Source organism: Accipiter gentilis, chromosome 19, assembly GCF_929443795.1.
Source record: "Accipiter gentilis chromosome 19, bAccGen1.1, whole genome shotgun sequence".
In the NCBI taxonomy this organism is placed as follows: Eukaryota; Metazoa; Chordata; class Aves; order Accipitriformes; family Accipitridae; genus Astur; species Astur gentilis.
This window is the reverse complement of record NC_064898.1, coordinates 21,473-48,266: the sequence shown is the minus strand read 5'-3', so window position 1 is coordinate 48,266 and position 26,794 is coordinate 21,473. Positions and strand designations below refer to the sequence as shown.

At 47.6% G+C, this 26,794-nt stretch overlaps 2 protein-coding genes across 6 annotated transcripts in view; both read right to left on the bottom strand.

Moving 5' to 3' along the window:
- The window catches only part of LOC126048508 (uncharacterized), a 95,358-nt gene that overhangs the window by 50,334 nt on the left and 18,230 nt on the right, over positions 1-26,794 (bottom strand). The window lies entirely within an intron of this gene.
- Positions 14,255-22,532, bottom strand: LOC126048509 (uncharacterized). Of its 2 annotated transcripts, none has more exons than XM_049823657.1 (5): positions 22,173-22,532; positions 20,796-20,894; positions 20,453-20,497; positions 16,149-16,192; positions 14,255-15,097 (listed from the first exon to the last, which is right to left on the bottom strand). In XM_049823657.1, the coding sequence occupies exons 1-5, from the start codon at positions 22,244-22,246 to the stop codon at positions 14,745-14,747; spliced, it is 615 nt and encodes a 204-aa protein (XP_049679614.1). In that variant the 5' UTR covers positions 22,247-22,532; the 3' UTR covers positions 14,255-14,744. The 2 variants fall into 2 exon arrangements, with proteins under 2 accessions (XP_049679614.1, XP_049679615.1); XM_049823658.1 differs by lacking the exon at positions 22,173-22,532 and adding an exon at positions 20,991-21,356.

The following is a 26,794-nucleotide window of genomic DNA, read 5'->3' as shown; positions in this document are numbered from 1 at the left end:
TTCGCTCACCGGCGCAGGCGCCGTCCCCGTCCCCGTCCCCGTCCCCTGAGGTTTGTGATCTTGGGAAGCCCATGTCCTGGATAGCTGGGGTTGTGGCTTGCAAGCCTGTGACTCCCACCAAGTTCCCAACAAATTCAAACGTAGAAATTGTGCATCAGCCCTCCTCGCCCCCTCCGAGCCGGTCTGTTCTCTGTGGTCACCATTAGTAGCCTCGGTTTCCCACCTGTGGTTCTCCACAAACCCAGAGCCTCGCAGCTCCATGCTGAAGGGAGTGGGGAGCTACACACGGAGAAGGCAGAGGCCCGAGTTTGTCTTTTGGGGATGAGAAGTGGGGAGGAACTGCCATAAATGGGACGCATCCCTGCTTGAGGCATGGCTGTTTCAGCTGTGCACATGGAAAATCCTCAGATACGTTGCATCTAGCCCTCCTTTCCATTGACCCCGGGAGAACTGGCCTCCTGTGTCCCCCAAGTCCATTTACTTCCTGCTGCGGTGAAGTGGCTATTTTTCTTCTTTTCTCTGAGGATTTTGTGGATCTGGGCGTGGGAAGGAGTGCCTTAATGCTGGCTTTCTCAGCCTACTTCTGGGAAGCCAGGCATATCTGCAGATTAGAGCCGGGGGAGTGGCCCAGACGCCTTTTATTCCTCGGAGGGCAGTGGATTTGGGGAGTTAGAGCAAGGCATGCCTGGATGTTGGTCTCCCTGAGGGGGAGGGGGTTTACAGCCAGATGACTGAAAAGCCTCCCCCAGTCACTTCTGGGGAAAGAGTTGCGGGGTGGCTTTTAATGTACCCACGGTATCGATGTGGCAGGTGAGCATACACCCCCCTCTTGGCTGGGGGATCTTATGTGGACGCCTGCTGAGCCAGGGCTGGAAGCCCCTCTGCACACCCTGGAGGAGCTGGGTGCAGACTGGGGACGTGAGGGCAGTCGTGACATGGACACGGAGCGGCAGAGAGTCCTGCTCTTTCAGCAGTTAACGGTGCTACCGCGTGGTCAAAACCTCAAGTGCACCCGTCCAACCGTGCATTCTCTTTCCTGGGGTTTGTTTATGGGACAAATAAACTGCCCAGCACTAGATGAGAAGGTTGTCTGCGCTCCACCTCAAATCAGGTGCATCACCTCTCCGTCAGGAAAGAAGTATGGGGGTGGGCATAAAAGGAACAGTAACTCCAACGTCGGGACTCTTTTTGGCTCTGGGCACAGAGCAGGTAACCACAGCGATACAGAGAGGGAAGGAGGTGCCGATGGGTTTGTACCTTGGACTTAAACTGTAGAGGATGATCTGTTCAGGACATCCATGTCATAGAGTAGCTGTTGCATGATTTATACTTGTAATCCAGTTCCTACTTGATAGCCTTAACTTTGCGTGGATTGCGTACTGAACTTTGCAGTAGTTTGTTTGTTTTTACATTTCCTTAAGGTCTAGGCAAAGGTTTAGAAAGTTAGCAGACTTAAGGATAAGTATTTATTACTTTGTCCTGCCACGTTGCCATTTGAAACCTGTTCTGAGTGTTGGTGGTATTCAAGAAATTGGCCGAGATTTCGAGGGTGAATCTGTATCTTTAGGTGTACTGAGCAGAAAAGTACAATGGATCTTTTTAGTTGCCAGATAGCTTTTTTTATCCAGGCGGTCAATTTGTCAAGATCAGGCTGCAGTGTCCAGGGGGCCGGGGAGGGAAGGTTGGTGTTCAAGCTTCTCATTCCTATCAGCGGTGACTCCGCTTGCACCACTAAGTGGTGCTGTGTACATACGCTTAATTAAATTGGCAGCGGCCTGTGCCTGCCTGCTTGTGCAGTTCGGAGTGGTCATTTTAGAGAAAATGTTCTTTTGGCTGCATTTGTTCTCCTGTGATACAAAAACTTGACAGCGACTGGGGGCAACTACTACTTTAGGAGGATTTCTATAAAGTAAGAAATTGCTGGTTTTATTTTGTCATGATGGGCAAAACAATAACTGATTCAAAATCACGTCCACTGCAGCTTATGCTTCCGTAACACACCACTCAACTGATTTCTATGCGTAAATGTCTTCGGAGAGGAATCACAGGTGCCTGCTGTGACTATAGGGACAAGCAGTATGGGCTCACAGGAACAGAACATGCTTTGCCTTCCCATCACCAGAAGAAAGAAAGAAAGAAAGAGGTGAAGAAGGGTGCTCAGGAGCAAGAGGCTGCAAGGAAGTTGCTGTACATGATCCTTTTGCCTTGCTTTATCTGACAGAAAAGCTGCCTTCTGCTAGTTGGGTCTTGGCTTGAAAGACAAGGGGAGAGAGACTCCCACCCCTCTCCCAGGGAGGGTGCTACTTTTGACTGGCTTGTTCTGACTATGTGATCTGCAATTACAATATTTAGATTGCGTGCTGACAGTCTATACCACTGACTCCCTGAATGGTTTTTCCTTTCTGTCCCCGCTTCCTTCTCCAGCTTTTTTCAATATATCAATTTAAAAAAAAAAAAAAATTAATAAAAATTTAACCTTACATGACCATCATGCGTTGGCTTTGGCCCCAAACACTTTATTTCCTAGAAATAAGTTGAGTCTTTTCATCAGAATATGTAAAAGATTTCTGGCCACTGTAGTACTATTGTATTGTTTGTTTTTTTAAATAAGATTCTGTCCAGGTTCCAGCACGTGCACTAAATTTCTACTGCAGTAGAAGAGAGTCTTAAGCTGAAGAGAGATTTCATGCTTGGGAGAGAAAAAGAGCAGATCTTGACTCAAAGGTAACTTTTCCAAGGGAAAGGTAAACTGTTTTGATTCTTTGGGGATTTTTATTCTGATAGCACAAGCATCTTGTTCTCTCAGGATTTTGTTATCTCTGGGACAAAAAACCTTGGTGTTATGTCACTTCCTCCTTCCCTGGTTGTGTTTTTTTCACTCCTTTCAGAGGAAGTGCTAATACTGTTATAATTTAGGAAGACATTTTTAACTTATGACTCGGAGGTCTGCAGACATCACTGTAAAGACAGTTTCTGTGCATCCAAATGCTGTTAATCCCTTCAAATACAAAATGAAAGATGTGTAACTTGGAGCTGAGAGGTCAGATTATTCCAGATGGGTCTGGTTTACTTTGCATTCAGTGTTCCTGTAGCCTGTTGCTTTGGAAGGTGCAGGTAATAAGCTTTCCAATTGAATAAATGAGCGGTAGTGGTTTTTTGTTTTCCTCCCCTAGAAATGTAGTGCTTGATCAGACTGCACTGACCTGTAGAAGTTGTGGGCACTGTGGTGTTCTCCAGAATGCTACTTGGGCTGCCACTACAAGTAGGTCATTTAAAATAGTAACCTTAGACCTTAAAAACACATAAAAACTTAATGATGCTTAAAGTATAGGGCAGAGTAGTCACCAGGTTAAAATAACTTCATGCTTATGACATGCACAGCGATGGTTCCTTTCAGGTTTTTTGGTGTTGGTTTTTTTTTTTTTTTTTTTTTTCTTCTTCTTTAAGATGGCACTGGTTGCAGTGATCTTCAGTTTTACGACACAGCTAACTGTCTTAGTATGGATATGGTTTCTTTCTGCCTACTATTTCCGTTTACTGGCAGACATAGTTAAGATAGCTCTTTGGAGTTGTGGAGTGCGCGTGTGTGTATAGATATATGTGTGTGTGTGTGTGTGAATGTGTATGAAAATAAGAAGACCTAAAGTCCCCTCCCCACATCATTAGTTTTTGCTGACCTGTATTTCAGTGTTACCAAGATTCTAAAGTGACCCAAGTATTGCTGTTGCAAATGTTTCCATGTTTGTCTAACTATTGTGGTGACATAAATAAAAAGAAGAAAATCAAAACACTAAATGTTTTATTACTTGCCCTATAACTATATAGGCGTTCCCTGTCTAATATCGATTTCTTTTTTCAGGATTCACTGTATTTATTTTTTTTTTTTTACCCTATGAAACGGAAAGAGATTTCTGGCTTACTGTTGGCTTTTGATAGACGTTTTATCCTTGGGGAATTGCCCACCAATTAATTCATAGAGTTTGGAATTTAAGTGAAGGACATTTTGCATGCCCGTGTACAAGTATTGGTGCTAACAAGCCACCATACGGTTCATGTTGATAGCTTTATGGATACTTAAAGGTAGGCAATAGTCTTATTTTTTAATAATGCTTAACCTTTTTCTCTTTGGCAAGAACAAGCAAGTCTGCCTGGTTTTGTAGGACTTGCAGCTTTTCCTTAACATCAGACTTTAAAAAGGGGAGAACCAGTAGTATCAGGTATGCAGTTAGGATGGTGATTTTTAAAATACTAAGCTGCGTAACAGTCTCGGGAAGAACATGTGTGAATGGGCGTGAGAGTCTGTGGTACAGCGTTACTAACCTTTGCTGAAAAAAGTTTTGAAGAATGAAGCATTTGCTTTATGAACGGTACTTGAGGACGAATTCTGATGCTGCTAAAGTTTATTGAAAAATAGGCACTGATTTCAGTGATGATGCAGGTGTGGTTTCTGTTCATGCCTTAAATCTGAAAAGAAGAGAAGAGAAACCTCCATTTGAAGGAGGATTTTGTATGAAGGGTAATCAAACCAGTAACCTGCTTTAAGAACGACTTTAACATAGTTGGAGCATCGGTTAAAGGCGAATAAGTAAGGTTTATCATATCCTCCTACCTAAGCTGTGACTATTGAATACAGTCAGCAGTCCACCTCAGAACTTGTTGGTGTGCAGCTGCAACGTGTTAAGTTGTAAGGCTTCACAGCCGCGAGCTGATGGGCCACAGTTCTCTCCCAGCATGAAGCGCTGTAAGTTTTAGTTTCTTGCACAGCAGTGACTCTTTTCAACATTAGTAACTATACAACAGGGTAAAAGGCAAAGGCAAATTTAGTGAATAATAATGTGTCGTTCTCAGAGTAGCTGTTTGCATTTCACCGTGATGCAGATGCTTTTTATAGCAGTTGTGTTGGCACATGTCTTAGAATTCGGTTAATCCTCTCCTGAACTCATGTAAACTTTTGGCTTCAACTGCATCACTGACAATATGTTTCACAATAGAATAATTATTTCCCTTAAAAAAAAAAAAAGGGGGGGGGGGGGAGGGAATAGGAAGAAGGGGTGGAGGAAGTGGGTATAAAAAAAATCTGTTGTCTGCCAGTGCTGTGGGCTGCTCACTCATTTTTCTGTAGAACTCCTGGGTTGTTTTTTTTTTGTTGTTGTTATTTTTCTACCTTAGCCTATTAGCCTATCCTCTGCACCTTTGGTCATTTCCTGAAGTTTGTCTGTAGTTTCCTACATGAGTAGGTAAATGTATCTATTTTACTTTACAGAGCTTTGATAGTTTTTTTTAAATTGTACAAGTAATTTAAATCTTGGAACAAATGTCTTTGCTTATTGATTTTTGTGAGTAGCTGCAAAAATCTTATGTATTAGTTGCCCCTTTTAAAATTAAAATAAAAATGAATGCTATGCAAGAAATAGGTTGCAAGTAACTGTTAGGGTCTTACTACTGCTCGCTGTTGAGAGATCGTGGGAAGTGCAGAGAATTTGTGTTAAAAGTTACGGGCATTTTTCAAGATAGTTTTCCAGGTCTGAGGCGTGCTGAAATACCTCTTTCCTGTGATAGTGTGTTTAGTTTCATTGACTTCAGCAGAACACACAGAATACATTGACTTAAACTAGCTGAGAATCTGATGATAAGGTTTTATACTCTACCTAACATAGTGTTGTGATGACCTGTCCTCCGAACTCAAAATTATGTTTGATGATCTTAACAGGAGGCCGGATCTTTGATCTGGAAATTATGCTGGTAGCGACGTTACAGAATCCAGGCTTGTGACTTCACTGGTTTCTTGCAGCCCCTCAAGTTCATGAAGGACAATAAAGACCCATTCTCTTTTGTTCTTGTGCTATGATCAGGGATGGAAGTATGACATTGTCAGTTGTAAGAAGTGGCTTAACTGCTGTTGGAGTCTGCTTTTATGCCTGAAAAACCTGTTGATTTGCATGGGTTTGCACAGCTTATGCTAATGATGTGGCTGGAATGGGACAGGGTCTTGTGTAGTCTGCAAGGGGCTGTATATGGTCCTGGTTTATAGCTGGGTGGGAGGGATTGGTTCAAGTTACTTCTGATTTGCCCTATTTAATATCTTAAACAGGAGTGAACAGGGTGATTGGAACGGTTTCATTTTTACAAGAGGACATTTATAAATCAGTTTTTATCCTGTGTTAGAATTAAGATGTGTATTTACTGGAGACAAGGAGTCTAGCCTGAACACTGAAACACCTCCGTTTTGGGCACACTATTGGAACTTTTTTAAAATTTTCAAATCATAACAGTCTGTCAGTTTATGCTTGTTGAGTCTGAGACATTACATGATGCCCTTTGAACAGGTAAATATTGCTAGTACTTGATACTTGGTTTGTAGACTATACCTTTTGTATGCTCTGAAATCACATGTAAATAACTTCTGTTGTTTCCCTTTCATTTATAGAAGCTCTGTTCATCAAACCATATAAGCACATACCTAAATTCAGTGTTAAACTTCCTGAATTGCTCTAAACTATTGTGTTGCTGTAAACTGTTTTGGCTGATAAACCTAAGCGGTCAGCTTGGTATTCCTACGTGTATATGTGATTAAGATGCAATAGCTCGGAACAAGTTACCAGGCAACTGCATGCTCCAGCTGCATAGGAGGCACAAAGCAGCTGGCCCGTTCCTTGTAATCAGTGGGAAAGTACAGATTCTCCTGTGACCTCGGTCACTCTTGTCTAACATATTAGATAAGAGTATTTTGATACTCCTCTCGCAGTGGGAGAAACACTGCTTGTGTCTGTGCAGTGTGTGAAAATCACTTTACCAAGATGCTTTTATTTTTAAGCCCTTGGGGGGGGAAAAACCTCAAAACAAAGCGGAATTTAAAAACTTTTTTAATCCAAGGCAAACGTCAGGATTCTCATTCTTACAAAGTATTTTACAATTGTGTAACCTTGTAGACTGTACGGAGAATGAGGATCTTGCATGTGACATACTCAAAAGTTTCATTTTTGGTGTTCTACACGCTTCTACTGATCACAGTGCCTTTGTTTCCTAACAGCAACTGGCAACAGACAATGCGTATGGGTTTCAAGGCCCTGTGGAACAGAGAAGGTAGTTTGCCAGTGTTCTTACTGCTGTTGCAGACATTGTTTCAGTGGACTGAAAGTGGCACGTTCCAAGTACCTTTTCCTACCATTGCTGCGGGGATTTTTTGGTTTTTTTTTTAAATCCAGAAGAATGTTTCTGTACTTCCCTTCCCTTCCCTATAGGTGCATGTTGATTTACATTGCGTGCTATTGCAGCGTTCTTAGTCTACCGGTTACAGATTACTCCTTTCAGTTCTTGTGCATTTCTGAATGTGTATCTACCTGTACACCTACTAAACTCACATTTCTTCAGACATGATACGCAACTGCTACGGAAGTCAGCTATTGTGCTAGTTATGGTGTTTGCCCCGTCAGTTGTTTTACTGTCTAATGAGTACCTGATGACAGAGAAGGGGAGTGTCAGAAAATAGACCAGTCAGGTCAGGCTTTATGTTAGAAATGGTTTTCATAAGATTTAAGAGAACGCAGTTTTGGCATAAGGATTTACATACCGCTCCCGGTGTTCTGTTGGGCTGACGTTTTGCAAGAAGCTGAGGTGTTTAACTTTCAGAAGCTGTTTATGTAAATTGCCTTACCTATGAGTACTCTCCTTCACCTGTGTAACGAAGAAATAAATGTGCATCTCTAGACATGTGCATATGCAGATATAATTGTAAGTGCAGAGCTGAGGATGATGCTTGTGTTTGAGGGTAGAAATACGGAGAGGGACAGCAGTGGGGAAAGAAGAACTTTTAAAGATAGTCTAGTGTTGCTCACATTCTAGAGGTGAATGATCAACTTTCTGTACCATTCTTGACAAATGCTTGCCTAATTTATTCTTAAACATTTCCTGTAATTGTTACTACTGTTGCAAAGATTGCCACATACCCTAAGTTTTTCAGGTTGTAATTTAAGCCCCATGATTCCGTGTAACTGTGTGCAGTGGATGCACACAAAAGTTCTTCCTTACAGCTACCTTTTAGAGTTTAAACATTGTTATTTCTCTTCAGTATTGCCCTTTCTAGGTTAAGCGGCTGTTTTTCAATTTATGCTTTGAAGTCAGACTCCTGTACATCGTTGAGCACCCTCTTGGACTTACTGTAGACCCTCGCCAGTTATACTACACCCTTCTTGAAAAGCAGTACATCATCTGGAGGGTTCAGCAGCTAATCCGTGCAAATGTAGCGCGGCAGAAATAATGCTTGGACGTACTAACTCCAGTGTGATGTGTGAGGAGGAATCACTGGGCCTTTTGATTAGCAAGAAACGGTACGTAAAAACTAGGTGACAGAAATAGGACACGCAGCTGGCATCCTCGTCTTCAAGCTTACAGTGCAGCTCCGTGGGCTTTGGCTGACTAAAGAGGAGCATGAGGCACAGGAGGGAACTGCTGCTGGATCTTAGTGAAAGGATGGTAAGTCATTTGGAGAGAGGTTTTCAAAGCCGGGAATTCAAGTCGGGTGCCCGATTCCAGATTGCCTGTGAAATCCCTGTGTACTTCCCTCGCTTGTCTAACTTTGTGTTGTATATTGTCTAGCAGCTTTTCTTTGAAAGTTAACAAAGCTACACTTGTGTGATAGGTGATGTAATGATCTCATACCAATAGGCAAAATCCAAGTCACAGAAAATGCCAGCATTTGAAAGAGAGCCCTGATAAATTGCTAGTGCCTTATACCACTGCCACTTACCAGGCCTTCCATGTTAGAGCTGTCTTGATCATTGATGCTGTTTCCTCAGACTTGGAGCTGTAATATCTGCTTCTTGTTTCAGGGTTTATTATGAAGTTGCTGATGGCACTGCCTTAGCCCTTTGGCTAAGAAGAATAGCAAATAATTTGTGGATTATCCGTAGAAGCAGCAGCCAAACAGCATTCTCTTCCAATCAATAGGGAAGAAAGCTGCTGCACCGGGTTTGTCTGGGTTCCCTCATACCAAAGGTCTTTCTCGCATTTATTGATCCTTTTTGCAACTTGTTCAGGGTCAGTTGATGACCTGAGGGAACTGTCAGGTCTTTGAAAAGTGCTTGTAACTGTGAAAAGAGGTTTGTTGACTTCCTCACCGTGATAAGTAGACATTGAAGAAATTGCATGTTGCTCACCTCTTAAGTCAGGGACCGGAATTGGATAGATGCTGTGTTACTAGAAAATAAAATACAACTGGGCCCCTTGAGACAGAAATGTCTTGATGAAATCGTGTCATATTATCACAGAGACATAGTGATTGTTTTCTCAACTAACAAACAGATCCTAGGCAAAAAGAATGTTTGTTCCAGGTAATTCTGGTCAGACTCCCAAGGCAGTGGATCTGCTTTGCAAATGAGAAAAAGTGGACCTAAATACTATTTTTGTTCCCCAGTTCAAAATGGGCACAGCAGAGCCTCTACAGTTTTCAAATCGGCAGCAGCTCCTTCGCCTGCTTGTTAGCAGACAGAGCAGAATCTGTACTTTCTCCTGTATGGCTCTTGAAAGAAACTTGGTTGAACTCCTTTGCTTGGTGGAAAAAAAAGTGGGATGTTGGATCAAGTGCAACTGTAGCAAATACTGACCTTCCTGAAACTATTTAGAGTGTTCATGTGTTGATACTCGTTAGAAAAAAACAAAACTTGAAAAAAATCCTATAAGGATTAAGCTATAAGATTGTTTTCAGGGGAAGAAAAGGGGAAAAAAAAAAAAAAAAAAAAAAAAAGGAAAACTAAATGGAAGATAGTTTTAGAGAAAGTAACTTTCATAGCACTTGGAGGTAACATAGCTGTCTGTAAACAGGATGTTTAAGGAAAAGATACTCGGTCTCTTTATGATTCTTTCTGTGGCCTTCTGACTGAAAAGTCTGACTGTGTGAACCCTGGTTATCTGTGTTACAGAAAACTGATGTGCTTTGCAAGCTGAGATTCTTCTGCAACAGAGCAAAGTAGGAGAGACATGGTCTTGTGGTTTGGGTTACTATCACGTAATTTACACAGACTGTGTAACAGCCAAATCTTTTTGTGATTTAAAAACTTCATTTAACTGCATAAAGGATGAATGTGCCCCGTGAAGAGTTTCTTGTGTTCGTGCACATTGCCAGTGATTTACCGCTGAGAGAAGTCCTAGCAATTGTAAACAACTAGATAATTCATCAGAACATCACACATAAATATATCTCCAGTAATTTTTATATCACAGCTAGTCTAATGCATTAACTTTTTTATCTGTGGAGCTCTTCCGTAATAATCTACTTCTCATTTTATGGGATAGACAATGAAAGAATTTCTTGAAATATCTAAAAGACAACATTGGATGACAAAAGGGGAGAGACAGAATGGGTTTTGAAGTGTCGATGCAGTATTACAGATTGTGTTGCCATTCATAGAGGAGAAGACTACTTTGGTTATGATACCAAAAGATTTCTCTTCCACATCTGTAAGCTACACTCATTATTTTACGCTTAGAAGCTTAAAAGATCCCGAGAAGGTAATTTCAACCTCTTAATAAAGGCTACATGGCTAACATGATATTATTCACTTTGTGTGATTTAGGTTAACACATATCATTCTCGGTGAAAACTGTTGAATTGAGAGTGTTATTTTCACATATCCTGGATATCAGAAATTAGAAGACTACGTAAATTGTCAGAGGTTTCAGTTTGCAAGTCTACTGAAGCTTTTAAATGCCTGATTAATGTTTAAGCGCAGAAGAAACCTTACTACTGAATTCAGGTGGGACCGTATTTCTGTGAAGCAGCACGTCTGGTTTTAGTACCCCCCCGTGCACCTTTGTACCCTCACCTACCCTCCCCACTAGGTCCGTGTCTCCCCCATGCACACCCCCGCGAGTTGTTTCCCACTGCACCCCCTGCTCTCCTATCTCCTGCCCTGCCTCCCTCCTTTCCTTCCTCCATATTCCACACCACCACCCCCCCATCATCCATCAGGCTCCAGACCCCTGGTGTGCTGCCTGCACCCTGTTCTCTGTCATTTGTTCTTCTTCTTTTCCTTACAAGTTGTTGTTGTTTCTTTTTCATGATGATTAAACTGTTTTTGTTTCAAGCCACAAGTTTTCTCACTTTTGCCCTTCCGCTTGTCTCCCCGTCCCGCTGGGGGCGGGGGAGCGAGTGAGCGGTCGTGTGGGCCTTCGTTGCCGGCTGGCGTTAAACCAGGACACGAGGTGAGTTGCAAGCCCTGCCTGGCTAATGCTGGAGGCTCTCTGTGTTCCTCCTGCCATCTCGACGGGCCGTCCTTGTTCTTCATCGCCGCTTTATAGCGAGCGCCTCTCGCTCTGTAAGCGGCAGTACTGGGGCCGTGTTGCAGGCGGCAAAGGGCAACTGTGACGCTTGCTGGCAGGAGCGGCAAGGAGTGCGGAGCCACGCTCCCGTAGGGAGCAAAGATGGAACCTCGAGGGCTCTGTGGTCCTCTGCTGAGGACATCTAATATCCCGACAGGCCTCTCTGCTTTCCCTGCCTCAACGTCTGATTACTTTGAACGCCGGAGGGCAGGGCGGTACGTAACACCGTGCAGCGTCTCTTCGATAAGAGACAAGCCCCCCGCAAGGAGCCTTGCGTGCGTGCAGGATTAGGAGAGCCGCGTTCTGATAGCACAGAGGTGCCCACCCCGACTGAGCCCCAGGGTCGCCGGGGTATCGCTAGCTTGCAGGTGGGCCGCTCGCATCTGGTGCGCTGGGCCGCGGCCTTTCCTGCCGAACAGAGCCGCCCCTCCGGCACGAAGCAGCTTTGGGTCTCTTGTGGCCTGCCTTCAGGCTGTCACCTGAACCAGGCGTTATTTTTTGTTGTAAATCTCTCGCCAGCGTCTGCTGCCCGGCTGCTGTCGCTCCCGCAACCCTGATGCCCCATGCAGAGGGATACAGCAGTCCCTGGGGCTTGCTCCAGGGGACACCCCCCTTGCCCCCCCCCCCCCATTTGCAGGTTCCCTGTGCTGCTTCTCCTCTCTAGATAACGGGGTGGGGGGGCAGGGACAGAAGCGGCCGCCCGAATTGTCTGTTCCTTGCACTTGACTGCTGTAAACGCTCCAGCCGCTCGGGTGCTTTTTGGAAGGGAGGCGATGAAGAGGAGTGCCCGGGCTGCGAGTGGGGAGAGGGCAGGGCGACGTCAGCCCTGTGCCCCCAGCAAGGAGTTGCCGCCTGCGGCTGGTCTCTACTGGGCTGAGCTGTCAGTCGTCCCTCACGCAGCTGACGCTCAGAAGAGGATCGTTGCGGGGATGCGGATTCTGCTGCCCGGGGAGCGAAGGTGGGAACTGGCGTTGGGGAGGCGCGCATGCGCGGTGGCGTGAGTCGGTGGGCTCCTGCTGGTGCGCATGCGCACTGGCACATAGACGTTGCTAGCCGCTGTTGCCTGGCAACTGAAGCGCAGCTGGGCAGCCGCGCATGCGCGCTGCGCCCTGTACGGCGCGCTTGCTGCTGCCTAGCAACCAGGACGCGTTACGGCCGCCTGGCATCCGCGCATGCGCCCAGCGTCGTTTACGGCGCTCGCCGCTGTTGCCAGGCAACCAAATCGCGACACGACGCCTCGGCAAACGCGCATGCGCGGAGGCGCGGTTTACGGCTCTCTGCCTGTTGCCTGGCTACCAAACCACGGTACAGCAGCTTGGGAGCCGCGCATGCGCGGTGGCGGCCCCTTGCGCCAGCGCTCTCTTTCGCCACCTAAGGACCAAAGTCCGGTACTGCAGCTGGGGTGCCGCGCATGCGCGCTGCCGCGTTCTGCCAAGCCCTCGCCGCTGCCACCCCGCGGCCCAATGTTCGGTACTGCAGCTCGGAGGCTGCGAGTGCGCGGGGCTGCCCCGGTCCTGCACGTGCCGTCCGACGGTACCGGCAGTGCGGCCCCGGGGGAAAGTGCCGCCGCGCTCGTTGCTTCCTTCCTCCCGGTAAGGAAACGCCACTGCCGCCCCGCGGGCGAGCGCCGGGACCGCGGGTGAGGCGAGCGATCCCCTCCGGCGGGGGCGGCGGCGGCCGCGGCGGCGGGTGCCTCCTGCCCGCTGGCCGCCCGGGGCCGGCGGGACGGGAAGCTGCGAAGCGGCCGCCGCGGCAGGCTCCCGGTCCGCCGGAGGCGAGCCGGGCCAGGGCAGCGCCGGGCAGGTCCCCGAGAGCCGACAGAAGGGAAGAGGGGTCGGAGGCGGGCACCCCCAGGCGCGGCCAGCGGGCGCCTCCCCGAGTCGCCGGAGCTCCCCCGCCGCCTTTCCCCAGCCCCGCTCGGCCCCTGCGGCTGCCCCCAGCTGCAGCCCCTCCCCTGAAGCCTGTGCTGCAGCCGCAGGCAGCCCCCGAGCCCTGTCGTGAGGGCGGCAAGCTGGCCCTCCGGTGTTCTCGAGTCTCCCTTAACGCGGGTGCCGTTAGCAGCGGCGCGGGGAAGGAGTGGCGTCCGTCCGCGGAAGCCCCTGCGGACGGAGGGGCTCCGGCCAGGGTGGAGCTGCGGTAATAACGGTCGCTGCTGCCTCTTTCCCTCTGCCAGAGGCCACGCCGTGAGCGGGGTTGTCCGTTCGTCCCCGGGGATGCCGCTGACTGCAGCAGCCTCAGGCTCGCGTGGCCTGTCTCCGCCCGGCCTCCCTCTCCTCACGGCACGGGAGCGCAGAGGGACAGGCGGAGCGCTTACTGGCTGTGGACGGGAGCTGCTGAAGCTGGAGAGGCCACAGAAAGGTAAAGAAGAAGAAACGGAAGGCCATCTGGCTGGCAGCTGCCTCCCGCTGCAGGCCAGAGGGACCCTGCCTCTGTGGGTGTGGGAGGATCCCTCCTCGTAGTCCACAGCAGGTCAGACCGCCAGGGTCTGTATGCGTGACCAGCAGCGCGGTACAGCCACGTAGTGAGCGAGCGAGCGAGCGAGGCTACGTGTCTAGGAGGCCTCATCTCGCAAGAGCTGCGAGGGGCTCGCGTGTTCCGTTATGCGGAGGACAGCCAAGCGACTGGAGTTACAGAAGAGGAAGGGAGGAGAGAAGGAGAAAGAAGCGGCTGAACTGGCAAAGTCTCTTGGCAGCGCCAAGAACAAGAGCTGCGGTGAGCCCCGGGCCCTCGGGGCCCCATCTCCCCTCTTCGGTGTTGCGGTCCCTCCCTGCCCCCTCCGTCCCCTGGTCCCCTCTCTTTCCCACACCCCTGCTTTTTTTTTTTTTTCCTTTTTTTTTTTTTTTTTCCCTTTCCTCCCTTGTACCTCTGATACTGAAAAGCCGGTCGACGAAACTCCCTAAGACTCGTTTTGGAGTTTTAGAAAGCAGGCGTTCTTCACTGCAGCGCCGGATGCACGGGGGATAGTTCCACCTAGTGTGCGTGCCACAGCTTTAGCACAAACAGGTTATATAGAATAACTAATTGCTTATTAATCAGATGAGTATACATATACATAAAAACGACAGCAACCGATTATCATAGCACTGCCTACATCCGATCACGTGCAATGAAGGATCCATTTGAGACGAAGGGCTGCTTTTGCGACCACCGACCCATTTGAAGTTCTTGCTGGCTGTCCTCGAAGTCTTTATTCTTGTCCTTGTTCTTTGATCTTGAAGCTTAACGCAGTTTCAATCGCATGTGGTCAGTTTCAGCATTGTTCCCATTTAGCTTACAGGGGAACATCTAGTCATAAGAGCAAAGAACTGCAAAACTTAGGAGTACCTACCTCTGCTAGTTAATTGCTCGGCTATACTTTTGTCTGTTGTTTCAGTTGTAGCGTTAGTATAAGATTTCTAACCATTATTTACCAAATCTCACTTTTACAGTCACCTAGCAGCAAACCACGGCTGGTACAAAGTATTAAAACCACCCAAATATTTCGAAGTGCCATACAGAACGTATGGAAATGTGCTATCAGAGGTGTCCGAGGGGCAGGGGGAGCGCCGGGGGGCGCCCCGAGCCCCGGAGCAGACTCGCTGGCAGGACTCGATAGGCGCGCGACTGACTGAATAGACGCTGGCCGGCCGGCCCCTTTGCCCTCCGGGCTGCGTTTGCGCTCCCTCTGCACGGGGCGAGGGGCTGTGAGGGAGCCCAGGGGAGGAGGAGGAGGTGAGGCGCTGGGGGGGGGGTCGGGCCGTGCCCCCCCTGTTCCTGCTGGGCTCCAGCTGTTGCAAATGTTCTGGTAAAGAAATCAACATTTAATCACATAGAAGAGTTAGGTTTGATTAAGAAGTAAAACTGTGAAGCGTAACGTATAGGATTGTTAAGTTTGAAACGTAGCCATAGAAACTTTAGGAGCTGTGTTATGCGTGACGCTAGGAACCGTAATATTGTTAAAGTCTGAAACAGCTAACCCTAGAAACCTCACCAGGAAGTTACTGGTTTTCCTACGTTCTGTTTCAGGAAACTAAGGAAACCGTCGTGGACACCAGTTTGCTGCTTGGAAACCCCCTTACCCTTCCCATCTCGATTTGAGTATCGACGATGCCAGTCAGCAGAGCCAAGCGTCACTGACCAATGATTGTTTTAAAATAAGAATATTGATAAGGTTATAGAATCACAGGACCGATCGTTACAACGGTTAAATTTAAGAACGAGCATAGTATGCGTTTTTACGGAAGGAGCTTAGGTAACAATGACCTGACGGGAAAAGCCTGTAAAAACTGATGGATTTTGATACTAAGTGGGACACGCCTTTGGAGGAGCGATCCCCCGTGTCCCCAGCGCTGCGATAAACAAAGCGCCTGCTTCTTAACTTCACGTTGGCGTTAAGGAGTTTTATTCTGGATTTCGGTAACGGTTTTGGCGACCCAGATGGGACCTTGCGAGTGAGACTGGACGAGATGGCGTGTCGATCGAGCTCCGGCCGGCACCGAGGTATTCTCGGGGAGAACCGTCCCCCTCGACACGCAAAGCTCCTCGCAGCGTTCCCTGGAAAAAAGGTAAGGCGCTGCTTCTTTGGAATTTGTTTGGAAAGCCTGCCCGTGAGGCGCGGCGAAAGCTTCCCAGGGTTGGGGCTTGGAGGGTAGCCGTCTGCACTGGAAGCCTAGGCGTCTGCCCGTAAGTCATAAGCGAAAGCTATTGCTGGGTTGGACTTTGTGTATTATTTGGGACAGCTGTCGTTTGCATTTGTTTGGTATTTGGTATTTGAATGTATATAAGTATAATGGCATTAGCAAAATTGTTTAAGAATAAGAGTGCAGGAAATAGAACTGCTGATGAAAAGTTACCAGAAACGTCACCGCTGGGATGTTTATTGGCACGTTGGGGTGAACTGCAGGAAAAATGGTAAACAAACAGAACTTTGAGTTACAATACTATATTGCAATTCCTGTTGTTTTGTAGGAGAGAGAGTAAATGGAATAAAGTGCCATATGTAGATTTGTTCTTTTTAAGTGAACGTATCGGGCGGGGACCGGAGGGGAGTCTCCCAGCAGAACCTCTGGTTACAGCTAAACTGGGAGAACAGAAAATTGAATGTGAGTTGACACTAGAGTCACCTTTTCAGTTTTAAATACCTCAGAGGGAGAGTTAAGTTTTGAAGAAATTGGTGGTGTTGGTGCAACAAGCGAACGAGAAACTAGACCCTTCTTTAAATCTTTAACAATGAAATTAGGAAAGCAGTGGGTCACTCGGCAGTTTTTGTATGTGCCAAATTCTCCTAAACTCCTGTTAAGGAGAGGTCTATTTGAGAACTTAGAGGCAGAAATTAAATTTAAAAACGGAGAGCTTAAAATTTTAATTCCAGAAACTAAACGTATCGAAGCAGCGGCTTTGTTGTTAACAGGATGTTTACCGAAAGCAGAAGATTATACCGGTCCAAGTGTAATGCTGTCATTCCAGTCGTCTGGACTGGGAAGTTCCCGGTAAATCCAAAAGGCAGAACCTGTGAGAGTTGATTTAAAGCCAGGATCGAATCCGGTAAGAATGAAACAATACCCCCTAAAACCGGAAAGTCGGAAAGAGTTAGTAATGGTAATACAAAAATTTTTAAGATACAAATTGTTAATAGAATGTGAATCCAGATATAATACCCCGATCTTGCCTGTTAAAAGGCTGATGAAAAAGATGATAGATTAGTTCAAGACCTCCTCAGAGCAATAAATCAAATAGTACAAGGTATTCATCCGGTCGTAGCAAATCCTTATACTTTGTTAACAGCCCTAACGGAGAAATGAGAATGGTTCACAGTGTTGGACCGAAAAGATGCCTTTTTCTGTATTCCCTTGGATCCCAATAGTCAAGAGGTTTTTGCTTTGGAATGGGAAAATCCTGAGACTGGGAGAAAAACACAATATACGTGGACAGTCTTGCCTCAAGGCTTTAAGAATAGTCTTACCATTTTTGGAAATCAGTTGGCACGAGAATTAGAGATTTGGAAGAAAGAAAATAATCAAGAAATCTTGCTGAAATATATGGACGATCTGTTAATGGTAGCTGAGACGGAAGAACAATGCACAAAGTTAACTCTTAACTTTTTGAACTTTTTGGGAATCAGTAGATATCGAGTGTCAAAAGAAAAAAACCCAAATAACCCAGAAAGAAGAAACTTAAATTTGAGTTTTAAAATCCTAAAAGGACAGAGACAATTGGGAACTGAGAGAAAAGAGGCAATGTGTCGTCTCCCCGAACCTAAGACTAAAAAAAATGAATGACAAGCATTTCCGGGAATGGTCGAGTGGTGTCACCTGTAGATTATAAATTGTGGCTTGCTGGCCTGACCTTTACAGGAGCAGCTCAAAACCTCAAACGACGGATTGGACCGATGCCGAGAAAGCTACCTTCCAAGAATTGAAACAGGCTGTAACAGGGGTGCCAGCCCTAGCGTCTGCCAGATCTCACGAGAGACACTTGAACTTTTTGCTCGTGAAAGACGAGGTAGAGCTCTGGGTATCCTGGCCCAATATTTAGGGCCAAGTGGGCGAGCTGTGGCCTACTTCTCGAAGCGATTGGATAACGTGAGTCTGGGATGCTCTGGTCGTCCGAGAGCCGTCGCTGCAACTGTGCTACTGATCCAGGAAGCTCGTAAGTTCGCCTGAGCAGAAAGGATTACTGTACGTTTCCCATATGATAACTGTTGTGCTAAAACGGAAAGGGGGGCACTGGTTATCCCCTAGCAGAATGCTGAAATACCAAGTGGTGTTGTTGCTGGAACAAGATGATGTTTACCTAAAAACTACTACCGCCGTTAACCCCGTTGCGTTTTCAACAACTGACCGAGTTAAAGGAGAACTGGAACGTGACTGCTTGCAGGCAATCGAAAGAGTTTACTCCAGCTGACTGGATCTCTGAGGTGTGCCACTAGAAGAAACAGATTGGGAACTATATGCCGACGGAAGCGGTTCCATCTGTGAAGGACAACGTTTTATCGAGATAGACAATAACTACTGAGGAGGTACTTGCGTTGCCAACTTTGCCTTCGACGATCTCTGCCCAAAAGGCTGAATTGATAGCTCTTACTCGAGCTCTGGAACTAAGTCAAGGAAAGCGAGTCAACACTTGGACAGACTCAAAGTATGCTTTTGGAGTGGTACGTGCGCATGGAGCGATACGGGGAGAAAGAGGACTGTTACCTGCACCAGGCACCGCCGTTCAGCACGCACAACAAATACTGAAATTGTTAGAAAGCATTCAAAAACCAACAGCAGTCACGATGATGCACTGTAAAGCACATCCGTTAGGTAAGACCGGTCCTAACGCAGGTAACCGACTGGCTGATAAAGCTGCTGAAGAGGCTGCAGAAAAAGGCATCCTAGCACTAGTTCCAGAGAAAGGTATAAAATTGCCTAAAGAAACTCCAAATTATAATGAAAAAGATGAAGAATTAATTATTAGATTGCAGGCTAACAAAATGAAACAGGATAGGCTGTAACACCGACAGGTCGAATAATAGTCCCACCCACCCACAATAATAAGAGAAATTGCCCCATTGAACATCACAGAGTATACTGGGAAACAGAAAGCGAAATATGACAAAGATTGTTTAAACAATTATAAGTGGACGTGAAATGTGTATGTAAATTTATCCCCGAACCAGTAATAAGATCATCTTTGGGATTATTAAATAAGGAAATTTTTTAGAAGAAGAATATTAGCAAATTGATTTTATAGAATTGCCTTGAAAATAAGGATATGTCCTAGTTTTAGTTGATATCTTTACTGGGCGGCCCAAGGCTTTCCCTTGTCGCACCAACAAAGCAAGGGAAGTAGTCAAAGTCTTGCTCAAAGAGATAATACCAAAATATGGGGTGCCTGTAAGAATGTCATCTGACAATGGCCCTCATTTTATAGCAAAGATTATGAGACAAGTTGAGCCATGTATTATCTATGGATTGAGACTATCACACCCTACATAGACCACAAGCAAGTGTGTGGGCAGAGAGAGAGAAAGAGAGAATGAACTATATCCTTAAGCAACTGTCGAGTAAAATTTGTCAGGAAACCTCACTCCTCACGTGGGTTAAAGCGTTACCCGTGGCTCTATTAAGAATCGAAGTATAGCCAGAAGAGAAAGAAAAGTCAAGTCTTTAGGAAATGTTGTACGAAAGACCATATCAAGAGTCCTGTGTTCTGAGTATCTTGAGTGCCTTTGGAGATATGTTTTTAAAAGGTGTTATGATTTCTTTAAGCAATTCTTTTCAAGAACTTTGTCAGTATGTCTCCACAGCTGGACCCTTAGAACTGGACGTAGCAGCGCATCCCTTCCGACCAGGAGACTGAATATATATAAAATCACCGAGAAGTGGAAAGGACCGTATCGAGTCATTTTAACAACACTTGTAGCAGTAAAGGTCTGGGAGAAGAACCTTGGCTTCATTATTCGAGAATAAAGAAAGCACCCAACAAGAAACTGGAAGTCTAAAGAAACTGTCCCTTTAAAACGGAAAATCTATAAGTAAGTTTCACGTTATCTATTTGGGAAAACAGTTGTGTAAAATTTATAATGTTGGGGTTGCTATTAGGAATATTGTCGAGGGCAATAATCTTTTTGTGTGTTTAGAGGGTGTATGTGGGGTTTTTTTGAGGGGTTCTAAACATGAGATAAACAAAATGAAACAATTATTGTTTGAGCTATTCATCTTGATATTAACCGGTTTTGTAATTTGAATTAAAAAAAAAATCTAGTTTTGTAACTGATTCAAAGTTTTGTAAAGACACAGAATTTAACCTCGGTAACAGCCTGCCTTTCCGATTCCAAAGTCAGATGAAAATCTAGTTCCGTGGAGAATACTGACATTGAATTTAACCAAAACTTGAGAAAAGAGGTAGAACAATGAGAATCATTTTAGCAGATTAAATTGGATGGATTTAAAAGGCAATTATTTTTTTTAAATTTGAAAGAAGGAATTATAGCGTTGTGAATTATAACGTTACCAAACCATCCACCTCACGGACAAAAGAATTAATTTACTCGCCCTTCGGGAGAAACTTGTACAAGCACCCCTCGGGGCTGTCAGCTGCCAAAACCGTAGAGACAAGTGCAAAAAGGAACTTGGGATCATGTTTAAAATATAAAACGATGTTTAGAACTTACTGGAGTTCCAGGATCCTTGTTAGAGCCACCCAGAGTCGGGACCATCTGTGGAAATTTAGACCGGTTTAGACAACCAGAGAAGCATCACACATCCTAAACAGAGCTGTATGAAAGTTTGTACTTGCAGCTAGCTCCTCTGACCCCAAACTCCCAAGACCTTCTCTAGTAGCTAAAGCTCTAAGATGGGGGTGTATTTGTAGAAAGGATAATAATACTTCACATGATCTTTGGTCCCCTCTTAATAACGGGAAAAATTTAGCTTGGAGTTGACGGCATTAAAGGACAGGTGAAAAGTTCAGGCTTAACTGCTTGGGTGACTAGTGATGCTATATGATCCACTCACCTCTTCATGAAGGAGAAAAGCAAATCGTGGTCTTGAGACTTAATAACTCTATCCTCTCTCTGGAAGAAATCTCCCTTGTGGCCTCGCTCGCGGGTGGACCTGGGGAAATCGAAAAGATGATACCTGGCAATCGCCAAGTCTTAGAACTAAAATCAGACGGGTAATAAAATCTTGTATTTTGACCCCAGTTAACACCTCTTCCACATCAGATGACTCTTGACATCTGTCACTCAGTCAAGGCAGTGCCTGCTGCTTCACTTCACCTTGGTGGTGAGGGGTTTGGTTGCGGGTTTCGGTACCACAGCTGCGGGCCGGGGCTGGAGGAGCCGCAGGTGCGGGCAGTGAGAGGCTGATGGCGACGCCCCCTCCCTGGCAAGGGGAGGGGCCGCCGGGAGCCCAGGCAGGAGCGGAGCTGAGCAGTGACCGGGCTGCGGCTGCCCCGAGGGAGAAGGTGAGCGGGGCCGGTCACCCCTCGGTACCGGCGAACGTCGGAGGCGGGGGTGGCCCGGGGGAGGTGGGGGCCGCCTGTGCCGAGGCCGGGGGGGAGCCCTGGGGGCTCACAGGGCGGCTGAGAGAACGTGCGCGCGGGGGTGGGGGGCGGGGCGCTGTCAGGGCGGCTGAGAGAACGTGCGCGCGGGGGTGGGGGGGGGGCGCTGACAGGGCGGCTGAGAGAACGTGCGCGCGGGGGTGGGGGTGGGGGCGCTGACAGGGCGGCTGAGAGAACGGGCGCGCGGGGGTGGGGGGCGGGGCGCTGTCAGGGCGGCTGAGAGAACGTGCGCGCGGGGGTGGGGGTGGGGCGCTGACAGGGCGGCTGAGAGAACGGGCGCGCGGGGGTGGGGGGTGGGGCGCTGACAGGGCGGCTGAGAGAACGTGCGCGCGGCGGTGGGGGTGGCGGTGGGGCGCTGACAGGGCGGCTGAGAGAACGGGCGCGCGGGGGTGGGGGGGGCGCTGACAGGGCGGCTGAGAGAACGGGCGCGCGGGGGTGGGGGGGGCGCTGACAGGGCGGCTGAGAGAACGGGCGCGCGGGGGTGGGGGGGGCGCGGGGCGCTGACAGGGCGGCTGAGAGAACGGGCGCGCGGGGGTGGGGGGGGGCGCTGACAGGGCGGCTGAGAGAACGGGCGCGCGGGGGTGGGGGGGGCGCTGACAGGGCGGCTGAGAGAACGGGCGCGCGGGGGTGGGGGGGGGCGCTGACAGGGCGGCTGAGAGAACGGGCGCGCGGGGGTGGGGGGGGGCGCGGGGCGCTGACAGGGCGGCTGAGAGAACGGGCGCGCGGGGGTGGGGGGGGTGCTGACAGGGCGGCTGAGAGAACGGGCGCGCGGGGGGTGGGGGGGGGCGCTGACAGGGCGGCTGAGAGAACGGGCGTGCGGGGGGGCTCACCGGGCCCCGTGGCGGGGCTGCGCAGTCGGCCGGCGGGTCCCGGGGAAAGCCCCGAGGAGGACGGCGGGGTCCATGTTGCACGCACGGAGCGGCAGCGGGGCCGCGCCGTGCCGGAGCTACCCGGAGCGGCGCTGGGGGCTCGGCGGGAACTGCTGCTGCGCCGGCGTGGGGAGGTGGGGGGGAACGGAAGCGGCGTCCCCTCGGCGTCAGGCAGCGGGGCAGGCTGCCTCCCGGGGCATGCCGGGAGCTGTAGTTTTCGCGGACTCGGCAGCCGGGCAGCAGCGCGGCTCTCGGGCGCGGCGTAGTCCGACCAGGTCAGACTCAGGAGCGTTGCCGGTTTCGCGTGGTTTTCCGCGGGCTTCCCGCTGCGCCCGCTCCCCGACCAGCTGTGCGGATGCGCCTCCTGGGCGCATGCGCCGTGCTTCGCGTTGGGGCAGCCCGGCGTTCGCTCACCGGCGCAGGCGCCGTCCCCGTCCCCGTCCCCGTCCCCTGAGGTTTGTGATCTTGGGAAGCCCATGTCCTGGATAGCTGGGGTTGTGGCTTGCAAGCCTGTGACTCCCACCAAGTTCCCAACAAATTCAAACGTAGAAATTGTGCATCAGCCCTCCTCGCCCCCTCCGAGCCGGTCTGTTCTCTGTGGTCACCATTAGTAGCCTCGGTTTCCCACCTGTGGTTCTCCACAAACCCAGAGCCTCGCAGCTCCATGCTGAAGGGAGTGGGGAGCTACACACAGAGAAGGCAGAGGCCCGAGTTTGTCTTTTGGGGATGAGAAGTGGGGAGGAACTGCCATAAATGGGACGCATCCCTGCTTGAGGCATGGCTGTTTCAGCTGTGCACATGGAAAATCCTCAGATACGTTGCATCTAGCCCTCCTTTCCATTGACCCCGGGAGAACTGGCCTCCTGTGTCCCCCAAGTCCATTTACTTCCTGCTGCGGTGAAGTGGCTATTTTTCTTCTTTTCTCTGAGGATTTTGTGGATCTGGGCGTGGGAAGGAGTGCCTTAATGCTGGCTTTCTCAGCCTACTTCTGGGAAGCCAGGCATATCTGCAGATTAGAGCCGGGGGAGTGGCCCAGACGCCTTTTATTCCTCGGAGGGCAGTGGATTTGGGGAGTTAGAGCAAGGCATGCCTGGATGTTGGTCTCCCTGAGGGGGAGGGGGTTTACAGCCAGATGACTGAAAAGCCTCCCCCAGTCACTTCTGGGGAAAGAGTTGCGGGGTGGCTTTTAATGTACCCACGGTATCGATGTGGCAGGTGAGCATACACCCCCCTCTTGGCTGGGGGATCTTATGTGGACGCCTGCTGAGCCAGGGCTGGAAACCCCTCTGCACACCCTGGAGGAGCTGGGTGCAGACTGGGGACGTGAGGGCAGTCGTGACATGGACACGGAGCGGCAGAGAGTCCTGCTCTTTCAGCAGTTAACGGTGCTACCGCGTGGTCAAAACCTCAAGTGCACCCGTCCAACCGTGCATTCTCTTTCCTGGGGTTTGTTTATGGGACAAATAAACTGCCCAGCACTAGATGAGAAGGTTGTCTGCACTCCACCTCAAATCAGGTGCATCACCTCTCCGTCGGGAAAGAAGTATGGGGGTGGGCATAAAAGGAACAGTAACTCCAACGTCGGGACTCTTTTTGGCTCTGGGCGCAGAGCAGGTAACCACAGCGATACAGAGAGGGAAGGAGGTGCTGATGGGTTTGTACCTTGGACTTAAACTGTAGAGGATGATCTGTTCAGGACATCCATGTCATAGAGTAGCTGTTGCATGATTTATACTCGTAATCCAGTTCCTACTTGATAGCCTTAACTTTGCGTGGATTGCGTATTGAACTTTGCAGTAGTTTGTTTGTTTTTACATTTCCTTAAGGTCTAGGCAAAGGTTTAGAAAGTTAGCAGACTTAAGGATAAGTATTTATTACTTTGTCCTGCCACGTTGCCATTTGAAACCTGTTCTGAGTGTTGGTGGTATTCAAGAAATTGGCCGAGATTTCGAGGGTGAATCTGTATCTTTAGGTGTACTGAGCAGAAAAGTACAATGGATCTTTTTAGTTGCCAGATAGCTTTCTTTATCCAGGCGGTCAATTTGTCAAGATCAGGCTGCAGTGTCCAGGGGGCCGGGGAGGGAAGGTTGGTGTTCAAGCTTCTCATTCCTATCAGCGGTGACTCCGCTTGCACCACTAAGTGGTGCTGTGTACATACGCTTAATTAAATTGGCAGCGGCCTGTGCCTGCCTGCTTGTGCAGTTCGGAGTGGTCATTTTAGAGAAAATGTTCTTTTGGCTGCATTTGTTCTCCTGTGATACAAAAACTTGACAGCGACTGGGGGCAACTACTACTTTAGGAGGATTTCTATAAAGTAAGAAATTGCTGGTTTTATTTTGTCATGATGGGCAAAACAATAACTGATTCAAAATCACGTCCACTGCAGCTTATGCTTCCGTAACACACCACTCAACTGATTTCTATGCGTAAATGTCTTCGGAGAGGAATCACAGGTGCCTGCTGTGACTATAGGGACAAGCAGTATGGGCTCACAGGAACCAGAACATGCTTTACCTCCCCATCACCAGAAGAAAGAAAGAAAGAAAGAGGTGAAGAAGGGTGCTCAGGAGCAAGAGGCTGCAAGGAAGTTGCTGTACATGATCCTTTTGCCTTGCTTTATCTGACAGAAAAGCTGCCTTCTGCTAGTTGGGTCTTGGCTTGAAAGACAAGGGGAGAGAGACTCCCACCCCTCTCCCAGGGAGGGTGCTACTTTTGACTGGCTTGTTCTGACTATGTGACCTGCAGTTACAATATTTAGATTGCGTGCTGACAGTCTATACCACTGACTCCCTGAATGGTTTTTCCTTTCTGTCCCCGCTTCCTTCTCCAGCTTTTTTCAATATATCAATTTAAAAAAAAAAAAAAAATTAATAAAAATTTAACCTTACATGACCATCATGCGTTGGCTTTGGCCCCAAACACTTTATTTCCTAGAAATAAGTTGAGTCTTTTCATCAGAATATGTAAAAGATTTCTGGCCACTGTAGTACTATTGTATTGTTTGTTTTTTTAAATAAGATTCTGTCCAGGTTCCAGCACGTGCACTAAATTTCTACTGCAGTAGAAGAGAGTCTTAAGCTGAAGAGAGATTTCATGCTTGGGAGAGAAAAAGAGCAGATCTTGACTCAAAGGTAACTTTTCCAAGGGAAAGGTAAACTGTTTTGATTCTTTGGGGATTTTTATTCTGATAGCACAAGCATCTTGTTCTCTCAGGATTTTGTTATCTCTGGGACAAAAAACCTTGGTGTTGTGTCACTTCCTCCTTCCCTGGTTGTGTTTTTTTCACTCCTTTCAGAGGAAGTGCTAATACTGTTATAATTTAGGAAGACATTTTTAACTTATGACTCGGAGGTCTGCAGACATCACTGTAAAGACAGTTTCTGTGCATCCAAATGCTGTTAATCCCTTCAAATACAAAATGAAAGATGTGTAACTTGGAGCTGAGAGGTCAGATTATTCCAGATGGGTCTGGTTTACTTTGCATTCAGTGTTCCTGTAGCCTGTTGCTTTGGAAGGTGCAGGTAATAAGCTTTCCAATTGAATAGATGAGCGGTAGTGGTTTTTTGTTTTCCTCCCCTAGAAATGTAGTGCTTGATCAGACTGCACTGACCTGTAGAAGTTGTGGGCACTGTGGTGTTCTCCAGAATGCTACTTGGGCTGCCACTACAAGTAGGTCATTTAAAATAGTAACCTTAGACCTTAAAAACACATAAAAACTTCACGATGCTTAAAGTATAGAGCAGAGTAGTCACCAGGTTAAAATAACTTCATGCTTATGACATGCACAGCGATGGTTCCTTTCAGGTTTTTTGGTGTTGGTTTTTTTTTTTTTTTTTTTTTCTTCTTCTTTAAGATGGCACTGGTTGCAGTGATCTTCAGTTTTACGACACAGCTAACTGTCTTAGTATGGATATGGTTCCTTTCTGCCTACTATTTCCGTTTACTGGCAGACATAGGTAAGATAGCTCTTTGGAGTTGTGGAGTGCGCGTGTGTGTATAGATATATGTGTGTGTGTGTGTGTGAATGTGTATGAAAATAAGAAGACCTAAAGTCCCCTCCCCACATCATTAGCTTTTGCTGACCTGTATTTCAGTGTTACCAAGATTCTAAAGTGACCCAAGTATTGCTGTTGCAAATGTTTCCATGTTTGTCTAACTATTGTGGTGACATAAATAAAAAGAAGAAAATCAAAACACTAAATGTTTTATTACTTGCCCTATAACTATATAGGCGTTCCCTGTCTAATATCGATTTCTTTTTTCAGGATTCACTGTATTTATTTTTTTTTTTTTACCCTATGAAACGGAAAGAGATTTCTGGCTTACTGTTGGCTTTTGATAGACGTTTTATCCTTGGGGAATTGCCCACCAATTAATTCATAGAGTTTGGAATTTAAGTGAAGGACATTTTGCATGCCCGTGTACAAGTATTGGTGCTAACAAGCCACCATACGGTTCATGTTGATAGCTTTATGGATACTTAAAGGTAGGCAATAGTCTTATTTTTTAATAATGCTTAACCTTTTTCTCTTTGGCAAGAACAAGCAAGTCTGCCTGGTTTTGTAGGACTTGCAGCTTTTCCT